General features: G+C 46.4%; 1 protein-coding gene across 7 annotated transcripts in view; it reads right to left on the reverse strand.

Moving 5' to 3' along the window:
• Positions 1 to 17,362, reverse strand: part of AOPEP (aminopeptidase O (putative)) — a 333,646-nt gene that overhangs the window by 129,627 nt on the left and 186,657 nt on the right. For 2 of the 7 annotated variants that reach the window (XM_059411725.1, XM_059411724.1), the window contains exon 7: positions 13,419 to 13,525. In XM_059411725.1, the coding sequence (XP_059267708.1) occupies positions 13,419 to 13,525 (107 nt within the window). The other 5 variants (XM_059411727.1, XM_059411728.1, XM_059411726.1 and 2 more) reach the window with 5 other exon arrangements.

A 17,362-nucleotide genomic window follows, 5' to 3' on the forward strand; every position in this document is an offset into this window, starting at 1 on the left:
GACTGGTGGGGACAGACAAATGCTCTTCTGATTTGCCAAGGAAGAGGGTATAAGAGGAGAGAAGGCAAAATTTGAGACTGAATTATTAAACAGACAGCTCATGAGTGCTTAGAACAGAAGATGATGAACTATAGGAGTTAGCATAAGATCTAAAAGGCCACATCCAGAAATTCACTGTGGGTATCATGCACCCAGACTTTTACAGGCAGCTAGCAGAATGGATGTAGAAGTGGTAAGTGTCTGGTGGTTGTTTCATGATTTGTAGACTGTTGATTAATTACTTGCTAGAATCAGGATGGAGCAGTACTTAGGGCTGAGCTCAAAGAATCATGATGTTCTGGTGTAACAGATTTGCATTTCAGTCCAAGCTGGGGAGTCTAGCTGGTTGACTGACAGCATCCAGGTCAAGAACAGCAAGCACAGGCTGAAATGAAGATCGAAAATTAATATGACAATTGTTAATAAGGACAGAGGTTTTAAAAATACTAACCTTGGCCTATGAAGAAGATTTAATATATTAAATTGTCTGTAAACTCAGCATACAGCTAGAGGTGATTGATGTGGCTTCCAAAATAATAACCACACTGGTAGATGGGCTCAACAGGAGCAATGAGAAGGTAGCGGGAAGGACTGCTGGGAGGGGGTCAGACAGCGAGCAGAGCAGAGGTCAAGACTGGGCTCTGGAGCCAGACTTTCCTCTACTTTTATCCCAGCTTGCCACTTACTAGCTGTGGAAACGGGGCCCAATGCTTAATACCGGTCTCCTCATCTATCACACGGGAAGGAAGATGGCCAATACCAATCTCATGGGGCCATTTTGAGGACTGAATGAGATAACGTATATAGACTGCTTGGAACAGTGTTTGGCACATTGGAACCACTCAGTGAATGTTACTAAAGAGAGAAAAAGGCGAGGGGGTTGGGATAGTAAGACCACAATGAGAAGGTAGATCATAGTGGTTTAAAAAATGAAATATGGTTGTATGTGTGAGCGAACCCAACTTAACTGGTGCTGGTCCATTCTTTTCTGGTACAGCCATATAAGAGAAGCAGTAACAGTCCCACTGCATTCTTCACAGGCTGAACCTCAAACTGTGTGCTGTGTTCAGTCTAGGTGTCACAATTGGAGAAGGCCACTGTCAACAAAGACAACAAAGGACCAAACCCAAGGAGGAGGGTTCTCCCAACCTTGTGTTATGTACAATGAATTTTCAAAACTTGTGACCTAGTGACCAGGAAAGGAAAGACCACGGTCTTCAAATATGTGGATTTGTTTGGGGCAGAACAAGGCAAATCCCATGCAACTCGGGAGGTAAAGGAGATGACCTGGAGGGTGTTATAGGGTGGCAGGGCAGCCCAGTCCAAGGAAAGCCCCTGTAAGATGATGTACCCAACAGGGAATCTGCTGCTTTCTAGAACAGGGAGAACTGGCCTGGAAATCTTCAGTAGAACCCGGGTGGCTGGCTGTCAGGGATATGGGAGGTTAGGTGAAATCACTTTAAAGGTCATTTCTGACCCTAATATTCTATGATTTTGGAGATAAAATGGCCCAGCGTAGCTTCAGCTGCAGCAATTTTTTAAAAGATTTTATTTATTTCTTAACAGAGAGAGAGAGACCACAAGTAGGCATAGCGGCAGGCAGAGGGAGAGGGAGAAGCAGGCTCTCCACTGAGCAGGGAGCCCAACGTGGGCCTCGATCCCAGGACCCTGGGATAATGACCCAAGCCAAAGGCAGCCACTTAATCAACTGAGCCATCCAGGTGCCCCTCAGCTGCAGCAGCATTTAGATGTAAGCCAGCATTATCCCCTGCAATGCAGTCAGTAGGTTTGCCCTGCAGCCTTGGTCATGCCAAATGAGCATCAAGGGTGACTCTGATTAAAACCAACCAACCAACAAATACCTAAATGAACTAGAGGAAACTTAACTGAAGTTTACTCAACCACATATAACCGGAGGGAGATTGAGCCTAAGAATATAGGATTCAAGCAGTTCTTACTACCTCCCTTATCCTGTTTCCAGTGTTGTAGTCTGGGGGGGTGGTGGTGAAGGAGAGGAGCATATGCGGTAAGCCTGAGCGTGCATCCTCATAAGCCAGGTTAAAAGGGCAAGGGGGATCATAACAAATGGCAAGCTGTCAGTCGGCCACACACTTTCAGAACACAGGAATACAAAGAACTTGGAGAAAAGGGAGCAAGAGAAAACTTTTTGGTACTTCTCTGAAAAACCCCATGATTCCTCCTGGAAGGAGGCAAATGAGACTAACACCAGCTTCATCTTTAAGGGAGGCCAGAGGCATTTTTTGTACACAAACAGCACGTGTGGTGCTGTATGCTGAGGCAGCGGAAGGGCTCGTCTCATGAATCCAAGAGGAGCAGATGGTCTGTGGGAACTGAGGAAGGACTTTTCCCTCCTGGGCAGAGGATGGCACGGCACTAGGGACTGGAAGCCACAGGGGGTGGAGCCTTGCCTGGCTTTGCAGCCCCACACCTACCAGGATAGAAAACAGGGTGAGTAGTTGGGAGAACAGCTCTCTATCCAGTCTCATGGGCAACAGTGTACGATTTAAGTCTTCTATTTAACAGGCTGTGCAGTAACAGTAAGACCATTCACCAGAGCATTGTTTGGAAAAGCTAAACACAGAAATCGCTAAGATGTCCAAGAGTTAACAGGTAGTTACGTAGTGAGTGGTGGAACATTCAGAAAAAACCTACATGTGTTGATAACAGAACAACAGTGAGGATTGTATTATTAAGAGAAAAATGGGAGGTAGAGCATGTAGTGGAAACACACACACACACATACACACACCCATGCATATATACTTGTGCTTGAGGGATGCTTTCTTGGAAGTGAATCATCTCTAGGTGCGTGGTTACACCACAGACACTGTGGAGATGTCTTCCAGGCCTCCAGTGCTAGAAATGGTGCCTTGAGTCCCACCCAGTGCCTTGAGGACACCAGCTGCCTCCTGCCATAATTTCACCTTCCGTCTCTCCTTCAGGCATTGCTAACCGACCCTGCTAAAGCTGCGATGATTTTATGAGATGTTATAAAATATCCAATGATTTCCATAGATCCCTCTTTTTTAAAAAAAATTAAGATGTAATTCACATTATCATAAAATTCGTCATTTTTTTAAAAAGTACAATTCACTGGTTTTAGTATCCTCATAAGGTTCCCATCTCCATCCTATCACCAGTGCCCAACAGCAGAACATTTTCATCACCCCAGAAAAAAGGCCCCATACCCCTGACATTCAATTCCATTCATTTTTTCCAATGTCTATTTAGATCCTTTTCCCATTTTTTCTCCCCTTACCCAATTGAGTTATTTGTCTGTTTATTACTGAACTCTAAGAGTTTTTCATGTATCCTGTATACAAGTCCCCTCAGATATATGATTTGCAAATATTTTCTCCCATTCTGTGGGCTGTCTTTTCACTTTCTTTTTTTTTTTTTTTTTTTTTTAAAAGATTATTTATTTATTTATTTGACAGAGAGAAATCACAAGTAGATGGAGAGGCAGGCAGAGAGAGAGAGAGGGAAGCAGGCTCCCTGCCGAGCAGAGAGCCCGATGCGGGACTCGATCCCAGGACCCTGAGATCATGACCTGAGCCGAAGGCAGCGGCTTAACCACTGAGCCACCCAGGCGCCCCGTCTTTTCACTTTCTTGATGGAACCCTTTGAAACACAGAAGTTTTTAATTTTGATGAAGGCCAACTTATTGATTTTTTTTCCCCTTTTGGTCATTTGTACTTAGGTTTAAGAAACTGGTGCCTATTCCAAAGGCCATGAAGACTCATACCTATGATTTTTGTCTAACAGTTTTATAGTTTCCACTCTTATATGTGGGTCTTTGATCCATGTTGAGTTGGTTTTTGTATGTGGCATGAAGCAGAAGGTCTAACTTCATTCTTCTGTATGTGGATATCCAGTTGTCCCATGGCCATTTGTTGAAAAGACTATTCTTTCATTCACTGAACGGTCTTGGCACCCATCAAAAAAAAACTGACCATAAAAGAAAGAAGAGTTTGTTTCTAGGCTTTTAATTTTCTTCCATTAGTCTACATGTCTGACCTTATGCCAGTATCACACTATGGTGATTACTGTAGTTCTGTGCTAAGTATTGGAATTGGGAAGGGTGAGTCCTCACCCTTTGTTATTCTTCAAGACTATTTTAGCTATTCGTTCTGGATCCCTTGAATTTCCGTATGAACTTCAGGATCAGCTTGTCCATTTCTGCAAAAAAAAAAAAAAAAAAAAAAGGCAGCTGAAATTCTGACACTGGCTCCATAGGTCAGTACAGGGAGTACTGTCATTTTATCAATCTTCAGTCTTCCAACTCGTGAACTGCAAGATGTTTTTCCATTTATTTGGTTCTTCTTTAATTTCTTTTAGCAATGTTTTGTAGTTTCCAGTATATGCGTTGCACTTCTGTGTTAAATTTATTCCTAAGTATTTAATTATTTTTATGTTATTATAAATGAATTTGTTTTCCTGATTTCATTTTCAGATTATTTATACCTGTCCAAACTTCTATTTATTGACCTTGTATCCTGTAACCTTACTGAACTTGTGATTAGTTCTAAGAGTTTTTTTGCAGGGAGGATTCTTAGGATTTCCTGCATATAACATAATGTTATCTAGGAAAAGAGACAGTTTTACTTCTTCCTTTCCAAGCTGGATGCCTTCTATTTCACTTTCTTGCCTAACTGCCTTGGCTAGAACCTCCAGTGCAATCTTGAGTGGACGCATAATCCCTCTCTTTTCCATTCTTTCTCTCCTCAACTGCTGACAGGGAAGAGGAAGAAGTCATTTTTTTATAGAGTACATTTTAAAGTGTAGCAGAATATTCTTCTTTTGGGTCTTTGTAGCAGGTCCAGGCAAATACCTGCATTATTTTTTGGTCAGCCATTCTGGGTCAGAACTATTGGCCAAAACACAAACAAAATGGCCATGTTAGGGGGAAGGATTCATTGAGGATGAGAGTTTTTCTCAATGGGAAACTAACATTCATTAGCCAAGAATGTAATGTATATCATACTAGGACCGGCTAGGTTAATGAAATGTCCTCAGAGGAAGGGCAAAATAAGAGTGAATTATTATAGATCAGTTTAGGTATTCGAATTATTTTTTAAGGAAAATATTTCACAGGCAAGTGGGGTTATAATGAATCAGCACCACACAGGGCAATACAGAAGTATGCGTACATACTTAAAAAATTAATTTTCAGAAGGATTCACAAGAAAATGCTAGCAGGGATTATCTTAAGGCAAAGACTCCAACGGTGGGGATGAAATTGTACATCTTTCTAAATTTGTTTGGATTTTCCTGTTATGCACTTTTAACTAAGCAGTGATTATGAACTGTTTTATTTCTTCTTTATGTTTTTTTAGACTTAAAAACCCCTACCAAATGTAATTGCAAAAATGAAACACTGTGTACAGTAAATATGTAATTAAAGACCTATCAAGGAGAATTCCATCCCTCCCTTAGAAATACCTGAGTGATGAGTAACCAGGGAATGGTCTAGAAAAATGAACAGGGAGTGTTATTTGAGTTTAAATATTCAGGACATGTCTGTCATCCTTGCCGGGTAAAAGAAGTGAGAATTGAGGGAGTCCCTCCAACAGGAAACAGGAATTGAGTGGGCAGCTCAGGGGGATAGAGCTGGTCTTCGAAACAACAGGAAAGCGCAGATTTTGTTTCTGGCGAGCTGAGAGCCTTCAAGTTTTTCAGAAAATGCTGGCACAGCTACAGCCCTGTCCTGTCACGAAAGGGTAGAAACCGTCTACATAGCTAGCTTGCTAGTGAGTGTAGTTCTAAAAAAGAGAACTAGACAGAAACAATGACGGTGAAGGGGGTCCTGGGCCTAAGGGATGGAGTGGAGGTTAGGAAGTGCCAGATACACATGAGGAGACGTCAGGAACCGTGCAGGCCAGTTTCAGTGGCTGGAACCCGAAGTCATAGAGGAGACAAGGAGTGTTTTCTTCTCAGGGTCGTGGTCAGATTCTGTATAGAATGCCGGGGAAATTGTATGGAGTGGAGCCAGAGGGGACACCAGCAGGGCCCTAATGTAAAGATTAGACCAGAAGTACGTTCCAGGAAGGTATGAAGATTCCATTTGTCTCAGAAGCATTGCCAAGTTAATTCTTACCTCAAGCTATTAGTTTGAGCATCTTTGTTTAATGTTCAAACTTTTTTTTGTTTGTTTTTGCTTTTAATCCTATCTTTTCATTTGTAACCAGGCACTCTTGCCTCCCTTACCCTCTCCCTTTTTAAACATCCTCTTAACTTCTTAAGAAAACTACATTTTGGGGCAGTCTAGTGAATTGCAAGCTTGTCAAGAGGAAAGGTAGGTGTTTCCAGGCTCTGGTGGGTAAAGAGAGAGGAGCAGGGTGCCTGTGTGGTCGCCAGGGGAGGGTAGCAACAGCGAAAGAGATAGAAACCAGAAGAAACCGGAAGAGATAGTGGGGCTGGCTGTGGGGGCTGGGTCCTTGTGACCTCTGTCATTCAGCAAACATTGACCAGGTGTCAGAGGGTCTAGATGAACCCCTGGAAATGGACAATACTGACCCGTTTTGGATCCACCAAAATGGAAATTCTCTGTGATTCAACCCAATACATGTATTCTAACTGATTTGTATGTATTCATCACATTATCCACCACACCCACCTGTGAAGAAGACTGTTGTGTTATAATTCCCGTGTTATAATTCCCATGTTATAGTGAGGACACCAAAGCTCACTGTGCTTGTGGAACTTCCAAAGGTCAAACAGCAAGTTGAGGCATCAAGATGGCACTCAAATCCAGGCACTCCGGCTTCCAAGCTTGGTCTCTAAACCCTAAACTATCCTCCAGGTTTGAGATCTGAAGACCTACAAGCTCTGGAGAGAGCCCAGGCCTGCATTCTCAGACGATTTTTCTCTAAAATGAGGCAGGACAGATCAGGTTTTGGCCAAGAAGGAACTGGGACTGTTGCCTTTGACTCTGTTATAGTCATACATAACAAACTTCACAAAGCCCACAAATTCAACCACTTCCTTTCGTGGGTCAGTTCTTATCTGCCATCAGAGAACGCTTTACATCATATTATTAGAAGCCTTCTCTGAAGCTGTATTGACACTTCAACCAGTTTTGAATATCACCCGATGAGCCAACTGGGAAGAGCATCCCAAGCTCTTCTAAACCCAGGTGTGGCTTCCTGAAATGGCTACCCAATTCCATCTGGCTTGGAGACTCTGTATCTCTGATCATGCATGATCTCACAGGCTCGGTAATCTTCCCAGAACTCCCATTTCATTATGTCATTCCTGGAACTGAAAATAGCTCCTCAGTGCCCGGACGGTCACATGCAAAATCTTGAATCTGGCCTCTAGGGAACTCCATTACTTAGCCTGTCCTTCCCTCGCCCCTTTGGTCTCACGGGTTCCTGATGTTTATTCTCTCCAGGAAGCTCATTCTCACTAATGGCGCATTTCCACAAATAATCTATTGTATATGCCTGCCAGGCTTTGCTCCTTGAATTTTCTTCCTTCCAGCTCTTTCCCAGTCTCAATGTTAGCCCTTCTTACCATCCCAGCTTAAACCTCACACCTTCCCAGTTGCCCTTTCTAGCTAGGCCTACCAATAGTAACCTCTCGGTCCTAAGAACTCTGAGGACACAGCCTAGGGTTTTTCTATCTACTGTCTTGTGACCAGTATTTCAACTCTATGTAAATAATATAGAAATCTCAGGGACGGAGGCTGTGTCATCTATGACGTTCATTTCTTCAACATGTATCAAGTACCCATTCAGTGCCCAACCTTGTGGGAAACAAAGGTAAGGAAGACATAGTCCCTGGGTTCAAAAGGCTCATGACCCAGAAGAAAGATGCATTAGGTTAGATCATATGAAACTGCTGTTTCCGTTGGTTAAAAATGGTCAAATATTGACAACATAACTTGATTCTTTCTAAATATAATTGTCTAATGACATAGTACGATCAGGGATGGAGGCATAACCGGAGCATTTAGGAAGTAGAGATGAGGGTCATGTGCTTATCTTGTCAGGCGAGAGCCTGAGACTTCTGGAACGCAGTGATATGTGTGCTGAATTGTGATGATTCGGAGTCATGTGACAAGGGGAGGCTATTCTAATAGAGACAACTTGAAGACAAGACAAGGAGGTAAGAAAGAGCAAGTAGACAGTAGATGTTATGGGCCGCATTATAGCTCTTCAAAGTTTTTATGTGGAAGCCCTAATGCTGAGTACCTTAGAAGGTGACTCCATTTAGAGACAGGGCCTTTAAAAGAGTGAGGTCAGTTAAAATGAGGCATTTCCTTGGTACCCTTTACAAAAAGAGGCGATGCAGACGTACAAAGGGACACTAGGAGGGCAGACACGCCGAGGGGGTACTGCATGAGGACTCAACGAGAAGGGGCAAGGAGAGAGGCTGCAGAAGAAGGCAAGCCTGTTGACCCCTCGATCTTGGACTTTAAGCCTCCAGAAGTGTAAGAAGTACATTTGCACATACCGGCCTGTGGTAGCTTGTTACGGAAGCCCTGGAAAACTGATACTGCGGGCAGCTAGGGGGTGAAAGCAAATGATGGCAAGAGCGATGATCCCGGGCTCCGGGAACTGAGCCCTGCTTCAGGCTCTCTGCTTGGCGGGGAGCCTGCTTCTCCCTCTGCTTCTCTCCCTGCTCACGAGAGCCAGGTGACAGATTCCCAGAACAGAAGAGTCATCAATAGTACCAAACAAAGCAGAGGAGTTGCAGTAATATACAGACTGGAATATGTTTACAGAACCTGGTGACCAGAAGGGCAAAATTACCTCAGGAAAAAAGTATAGTTTCCCTAGACTCATGACCCTGGCCCATGGTCCAAAGTGATGTGAGCTTCCTTCTCCCTTCATATATGGATCCCTCCTTCCCTTCTTCCTCATGAGCAGAGGGTCTAAAGCTCACTTAGATATATATAAGTTCTAGATTTGCATCAATGCGTGCACATTTCCACTGCCACCTCTGGAACTAGAAATGTGTCTCTAGTTACACTGAGACCTGTAAGTTATCTCTCGGGCTTCTGAGAAGTCAGAGAGTTGTGGATGTTGATGTGTTTATAGAACTGAAGGAAGAACATGGCTGATGGCCTCCGTTTTCCCTGGGGGACGGGAGGCAAGTGAAGGCACGAAGAGTGGGGAAGGGAGGATGGATACTAAAGGCCATGGGGAAGGGAGCTGCCTAGGGAAGAGGGAAAGGATTTGTTCCCAGCCTGCAGGGCCGGTGGAGCCTGAAGTGGGCATACTGGGACTCTGGGACCCCAGGATGGAGGAGCAGCAGGGCCTGGGCCCTGGGCTAGAGGTGGGTGTGTGGCAGCGACAAGGGACTCTCAAAGGAGGGGAGCTTTCCCACGAGGCAGGTTTGGGTGGCTGCGAGTGGATGAGTTCCCACATGTGGGTGGGAAAATATTGCTATGTTCTTCAAGGATCAGAAATAAAAATTTTGAGAAAAACTTCCGAGGTGAAAGCTTCATGTATACTAGAGGTATACATGTAGACTAACTTCAAAAGTCTTATTGTTTATTTTTCAAGATTTTATTTATTTATTTGAGAGAGTGGACGGGGGGTGCAGAGCATGAGCAGGGGGAGGGCAGAGGGAGAAGCAGGCTCCACACTGAGCAGGGAGCCCGAAGCGGGGCTCGATCCCCAGACCTTGGGATCATGACCTGAGCCAAGGCAGATGACTGAACCACCCAGGCGCCCCTAAAGTCTTATAGTTTTAAGTGGAACATACAGTACTTAGGCATCATGCAAACTCACAGAGCCTGTGGCATGCAGATCACATTTTGTCCGTGGAGACTTGCCTAGTTGGGACTTCCCTGGGAATCATAATATGACCAGGGAATGAGGCACTTATGAGGAAGGCAGGAGAAGCTCTCTGTGCTTCTCCAGAGTTCTGTCGTCTTGTGTAAGCAGTAGCTAGAAGAAAGAGCCACACTGGATTTGGGGCCTGTCGGTGCCCCTCAACGTGATATATTTTCACATTTTTGTCAACACGAGCCCAACTTTAACAATGAATCCAGAAAAGAGGGGAAGTGATAATAAATCACAAACAATAAAAAACCAACAGCAATTTATTCTGACCCTGCCACCGTAGCTCTTCCAGCCCACAGGCCTGTCAGAGTAAAGCTAGCTAATGCAGAGTAAAGCACTTTAGAGAGAGAACGCAGGAATCCTACAGTGCCCCGGGGAACAGAGGCACGAGAGCCTTGCAGAAGGCCCTTCGCATCTTCCCAGGCAAGAGTCACCACTGCTGCAAGGTCAAGGGTAGGGTGGGGGTGGAAACAAGAGGAGAGCAGAGTGGTGGCAGCCAGGCAGAGTAGGATAGCAGCAAGATCAGCTTCGCCTGGCACACAGTTGTGCCCAGGGTCAGTGGACAAGTGAGGGAGAGTCAGAGGAGAGCCACTAGGGTCTGGTCTACGGGAAAAGCGTCTTTAATAATTAACAAATGAGAAAAGGCGTGGAGTCAGTAATGTGACCCCCTAACCTTCTGAGCAAATCACCAGGCCTCAAGAGCCTGCAGCCACGTTAAAGGCTTCCCAGCCAAGAAAGGCTGAGAAGGAAAACACAGGAACTGTTGTAACCAAATGAATCTCACAACCAAGTCAATCCAGGACACATCTGATGAGAGCCATGCTCAACACTGGATATATGGAAGACACGACTGGGAAACAGTTCTTGTAAATGACTAAAATTAGCAAGCCAGAGCCAAGTGCAATTTTAGTTTTTCCTCTTCTCACTTTGTTAATACTTCAATATCTGTAATCAACACAATGTCAGGTTTTCTTTTTTCCCTGATAGCTAGCAAAATAATCAGACACATGCACTCATGTGTCAAAAGACAAAGATACTCGGTCCAAGGACACTTTTCATTAACTCTGGCCTTCACGTCCTTCCACCGTTCAAGATACCTGCAGTGGGTTTTTGTTTTTGTTTTTAACGGAGTTCCTTAAAGGCAGAGAGAAAGTGTGTAGGGAAGAGGTCGTTTCAATCCCTGGATTCCAATTTCTGTTCTGCTCTGGATTGGCTGCGTGATGCTGGACCCCTTAATCCCTCTTTCTGAGCTATGAGTCATCTAAGTGAAGACGCTGACTAGCCAGCAGGAGAGTTGGGGAAGGACTGGCAGCAGAGCAGAAGGAAACCCAGGAGAGTGTGACACAGAAGCCCAAAGAAGAAAGTGTTTTTAGAAGGAGGGAGTGGTCGACCATGTTGAAAGCTGCTACAAAGATGAGTAAGAGAAGTTTCTATTTTCTCTGTCAACACCAAGGCATGAGGAACATATCAAGACACAAACCAAGACTTCTAAATTGTTCTTGATCCATCATTTCAAGGCCATGGGCTATCTTAAGGAGGGGGTGGAAATAGCATCTTTGATTACTGTCTTGTTATAAGTGACTTCTTTTCCAAGGTCTTATTTGCATATAACGCCAAAATAAAATCTGAGGATAAATTTTTATAACTCTCATTCTTTTTTTTTCTCTCACTTTCAGTAATTTCTAGGCTTTCTATGCCCATTTAAGGGAGAGTTCTAAAGGATGGGAGTAAACTAAACCTTGACTATATAATTCGGTGCAGGTTCAGAAGCATTTCCTCTTCATTGTAAGCGCAGCCGATAACAAGAGTTTCCATACCGATGTGCAACAAATCTTCCAAATGCAGTCATTTCATGGTTAGCCTAAATTTAGGCAAACACAATTTCTGAATACTAAGAAAAAGAAAAACAAATGCCATAATAAGCTTTCCAGCACAAGGGTCTAAAAATAGCATATTCTTCTCCCAGCTCTACACACACAGGAAAAGCTCCTGGCCATCAGGGCCGGCAGGGTTGATCACAGCTCCACCCAGTCCACAGAGAAGGCTCTCCGCATGTATGTACTGACTTCCCCGTGTGCGGCTGGCCTGCTTATAACCCAAGAGCACATTTCATCAACAAACGTTCACGGCGACACCCGCCCTCTCGCCACACCGATTTCCCGAGCTCCCCAAATTTAACGTCTAACAAAACTGGGACTTTCGCTTTTCCTTCCGATGTCTTGGAGGTCTCACCAAATGGCCTCACCGTCTATGCAGCGGCTCAAGTCAAAAGCCTAGAATTATTCTGGACGCTCTCATCTCCCTCTTCGCCACACTCGAAAGACCCACCAGAGTGGCCACACCCCATGCAGCCGTGCTGCACAAAAGCACCAGCCAGAGTCCCTGGAGTCAGGCTGGGCTCCGTGCATTGTCCTCAAACTTCAGTCTCAGTGGGCAGTCTCTGTGAACGGGGGTGGGAGGTGGTTATTTAAAAATAAACAACTGGGACGCCTGGGTGGCTCAGTCAGTTAAGCGTCTCCCTTTGACTTGAGTCGTGACCCCAGGGTCCTGGGATCGAGTCCCACAATGGGCTCCTTGCTCAGCAGGGAACCTGCTTCTCCCTCTGCCTCTGCCTGCCACTCTGCCTGCTTGCGCTCTCTTTCTCTCTGACAAATAACTAAAAGAAAATCTTTACAAAAACTAACTAACTAAATAAATAAATAAAAATAAAAACAAACAACCAAACTGGTTCAGGCTGGCTTCTGCCCCAAAGATAGACTGGCCTTGACATCTACACTGGGCAGGGCGGGGGGGGGGGGGGCGACACTGCTGGAGGGCTGTCTCCCCCCCTGTCTGAGGGCAGATTCCACACCCCTGGCTGTTGTGGAGAGGGGGCAGGACCAAAGCTTCTATTGTCATAATAATTGCAGTATTCCTGGGGCCTAGGCTTGGGCTTGCAGATAAGTAACTATTTAGAGAAATGAAGAAAACAAGCAAAGCAGAGGGGCAGAACCGGAAAAAATGGCAAGAAGCAATCCTACAAGTAAGTGCGGCAAGACACACGTGGACACCACACACAGGAGCCGGAGTAGAAGCTTCCCCACGCATGGGAGTGGCCTCCTGCTGGGAGGACCCAAAACAAAAGGGCCCACTGACACCAATATGTGTTACTACTAAACACTTCGGAATCAGTATTTTCCTAAAGGGCTGTTATAGCTGTTGCTGTTGTTCTTTTGGCTTTAAAGGGTTACTGTCTGTCAGGCTACCAAACCCCCGCCTTGTCCAAGTCCTCAATCACCACACCAAGTGACTATTAGAACTTCAAACAAGTCCTGGTCCTGGAAATGGCCTTGTGTCCGTGTTTCCTCAGCAGAGACACCAGGAAACGTCAGAAGGCAAATCCAAACGCCCGCCCTGAAGGACTTCAAACAGGGCAATCATGTCCCTGGGAGGATGGGTGACCTAACCCAACGTGATTTAAGAAGGAAACACAGCAGATCTAATAGATGGCCCCGATGCCCATCTTGAAGGAAAAGAGGTGGGGGACAAAGGGAGAGAAGGGGAAGAGAGCTCATGGCGCTTTACCTCAGCACCTGCATTTCCTGGGGGGAGTTCCGCACTTCGTCCTGGAGGCGAAGCCAGCGCAGACATGCCTTCAGCTCCTGCTGCTCCTGCGCCTCGTGGGGGGCCAGCTGCTCAGGGCCACAGACACACAAACAAATGCGCACAGAACACAGTCACTGTTGTCCTCGTGCAGGGTCACAGCTGCCCAACAGAGCAGCTTGCTCAGTTTCAGGGTGAAAACACTGTGCCTGGCCACCCCAGGGGCAAGGGGTCTGGGAGGTCCTCACACGAAGACTCAGCCCCTCACTCTTCTGCCGGTGATGTCGCTGTGCCGGGTTGTCTGCCTCACACACCCGGGGGGCCCAGAAAAGGCAGGCTTCCGTAAAGGGTCGTTTCCACTGAGTCCTTCCAGCCCTTTGCGGCTCTGTCTTGCTGCACAGGGTGGGGACTGGCCCCTCCATTTACCTCCTACTTTTCCCAGCCCTCGGTTTGGTTAAGGGCTGTTTACAGTGGAGCCTGCTAATGCGGCCCAGATGATTCTGTTTGCATATAACCCAAGTGTACTGCCTGGATTCACTCTGGGGGAGGGGGACGCCATCACACCCTGGCCTGCTGGCGAGAATGGGCCGCGGCCGCTGGGCTCATGAGGCCCCACGGCTCAAGCCTCTGTAAGGGAGGGCACTAGAACAGCCACCTGGGAGGGACATATCAGTCTCAACAAGCATTTCTGGAAATGAAAGATCCTTTAGAGTTGATTCAACAGGTATTTACCGAGTCTCTGCCAGACCCTGGGTCCATTACGGACAGAGTCTGTCAGAACACAGGCCATCAGAGTACAGCGGTGGTAGAGGTTAAGGAAGAGATGCTCTCTGGCCAGCCAGGTGAGTCAGAAGGCTTCCCTGAGTAGGTGGTGGGGCCTGTGTTGGTCCCCCCAAGGGAAGCAGGAGTCAGCCCAGGGAGGAGGAATTTCAGGAAGAAGGAAAGCATGTGCAAGGTTCAAGGGGCCTGGAAAGAGCATGATGTGTTTAGAGGATGGTGAGGGGTATAGTCAGGCGGGGAGCAAGCTATTATCTCGGGAGAGACAGGTGCCAAGTAGCCAGCAGCAGGCAGATGAGCCACAGGTTCTGTGTTCCCTGTTGCTAGGGAATGAATCATGAGTGGAAAATTCATATGTTGAAGCCCTAACCCCGAATGTGACTGTATTTGGAGATGGGACCTTTAAGGGGGTAATTAAAATTGATGAGGTTATTATTGTGGTCCCTGGTCCAATAGGACGGGTGGCCTTACAAGAAAAGGAAGAGACACCAGAGCTCTCTATATGTGCACAGAGGAATGGCCACGGGAGAACACAGAGAGGAGGTGACCACCACCAAGCCAAGGGAAGAAGGTGTCACGGGAATCCAAGCCTGTCAGCACCTTGATCTTGGACTTCCGGCCTTCAGAACTAGAGGAAAACAAGTGTTGTTCAAGCCCGCCCGGTTTGTGGTATTATGTTACAGCAGCCTGAGCTAAGACTCCTGTGAAGGAGGTCAGACCTTACCCAGGTTGATGACAAGTTATGTGATGTAATCTTGCAATGAACTCAATTCCCTTCTCCCTATGGAACACCACTCTCTATCCTCGTTCAGCGGTTTCCCACTCCCTCACTTTGCCGTGTTCGCTACCATTCAGTGCTACGGAGCACAGTCTGTCTGGGCTGCCCAGTGTTGGATGTGCATCACTCCCTCTTCCCTGGAGAGGGAGTGACCAGGAGAGTCCTGTAAGCCAGCCCACACTCTCCCGCCCCGAAGAGCCCTTCTGTCCAGCTTGGAAGGTCTGTTGCAGACACTCATCAGAAACCAACAGCATCTCAGTTTCACCCTTCAAGGAAGGGGCTAGAGTGATCGACGTGCTCTGCAAAGGCTTCCAAACTTTGTGCTGGAATCCAGAATGGCCACTTGACTTCAGATCAAAGTGCTTTCACAACTTGAAGAGATACTGCCTATACCCTAAAGGATAGTGAGGTGGCTTGTCCCCTATGCCAGGCTAAGGGAAAAGGAGCAGCAGAGAGACCTCAATTCCTACTTTACCTTTGAGGCCCATGTCAGAAGTCACCTTCTCCCAAAAGACTTTCTGGATCTGCTCAGGCCTGAGCTCTCCCACCTTTGAACTCATACAATATTTGGTATTTACCTCTCTCTCCCAACTTATTTTCTTCTTCCTTCTGCTGTATGCTTTTCTTATCTTCACAGTTAAACTCTGACCTCTTTCAGAGCAGGGCTGGGTCTCACTCATCCTTTTATCCCTACAGGTCTGGCGGGGAACAGACCCATGGAAGGTATGCAGCTATGGGATGAGGCCAGACCGGCTTCATGCCTCTATTAGTGAAGATGGCCATATTCAGGGCAGTGAGAAGGACCTAAGCAATGAGACTCAGAACTGACCCTCTGGAGATGTGGGCAGGGGCCAAGGCGACGAGGAGTGCTTTTTGGGGAGATGGCAGGTAAAGGACAGAGAGATCATCGTTAGATGCCTGAAAAATACTCGGATTACCAAGAACAGCAGAAATCTGATTGTCTCAGGACAGAAGCATCCCAGAGAAGGGATGACGATAGGGTCTTGCTTATATTGGCCTATTTAACCCTTGCTTAGTGCCTATTGTGCATCAGTCAGGTGGTGGAAAATACGAAGAGAAAGAGGAGAAAAAGAGAACCGGCGTTTCCTGCACGAGCTCCATGTGTGATTCATAATTATCCCATTCGCTGCGCCAGTCTGCAAATTCTTACAAGTGTTTTTCCAAATGAGGAAACTGAGGGCCAGGGAGGCTATGTAAACCACCTAAACCTACAGAGCCAGTCAACAGCAGGGCTGGGATTCCCTGCCCAGTCCGACACCAAACCCCACCACCTTGCTTAAATCTGCCACATGGACTCTCTTCACTGTGTGGCAGGGGACACAGGTGCACATGCTGCCGGCCAAGGTGCGGAGAGGGGTGAGAGGGTGAGTAAAACTGCAGCTCCACTCTGGAAGAGGTCGCAGTCTACGTGAGGATGACAGGAGGGAGAAGGAAGAAGCGAGGCAAAAGAGGTAAGCACTAGATACCGTGGGAGTTCAAAGCTTCTAGAAGAGTAAGTATTGTGAGTGGAATGATCGGCCTGGGCTACCCGGAGAAGGTGACCTTGAGCTGGTTAGTGAGAAATAAACAGGATTTCAACAGGCAGGAGGAGCTTGAACAGAAGCATTCAGGTATGCACAAACTTGAGGATTTCAGAAAATGTTAACTAATTCAGCATGGAAAGGGTGGGGATGGCAGGGAAAAGACTGACCAAATATTAGGAACGGAAAAATAAGCAGGAGGCTGTTTAGCTGCCATATCCTCATTAGAACTGGCGGTCAGTTCTTTAAAGTAGAGGCTGTTTGTTTAGTTGGCATAGGATTTTTTAAATTACTAAATTTTATGTAAAAATCCAGATTTAGAACTTCCTTTTAAACAACCAGGAGTCCAGGCTCTACCACGCCCTCCTGCCAGCCCCGCCACCCGTGGTCCGAGCTCAGAGGAGACTGCCAGCTTGTCTCAGCCCTCGGCATGCCCTAACCTATGACACCAGCCACTTTATTCTTCATTACATGCCAGAAGACATCTGAGATTATGCCTCCTGATGTAAATTTTCATCTTATTATTAAAAAACAAACAAACAACAAACTAGACACAAGTTGGTGGTGTCACCACAACCATAACCAGTGGTCATGCCACGGGATGACCTTCTATTCTAGTCTTTGTTCAAATGTCCACCATCAGAGGGGCCTTCTCATGGTGCCTTCTAAAACTGAGATCACCCCCGACTCTCTGTTCAGCCTCACTGGCCTTCACAGTGCTCACCACCGACGTGGTAGGGATGTGTTTGTCTGCTTTGCTAACCTCTCACCCATCCCTACAGGGAGAACACCCCCGCCCCCCCGCCCCGGTGGCCCAGCATCCAGCATAG

This window comes from Mustela nigripes, chromosome 9 (genome assembly GCF_022355385.1).
Source record: "Mustela nigripes isolate SB6536 chromosome 9, MUSNIG.SB6536, whole genome shotgun sequence".
NCBI classification, from domain to species: Eukaryota; Metazoa; Chordata; class Mammalia; order Carnivora; family Mustelidae; genus Mustela; species Mustela nigripes.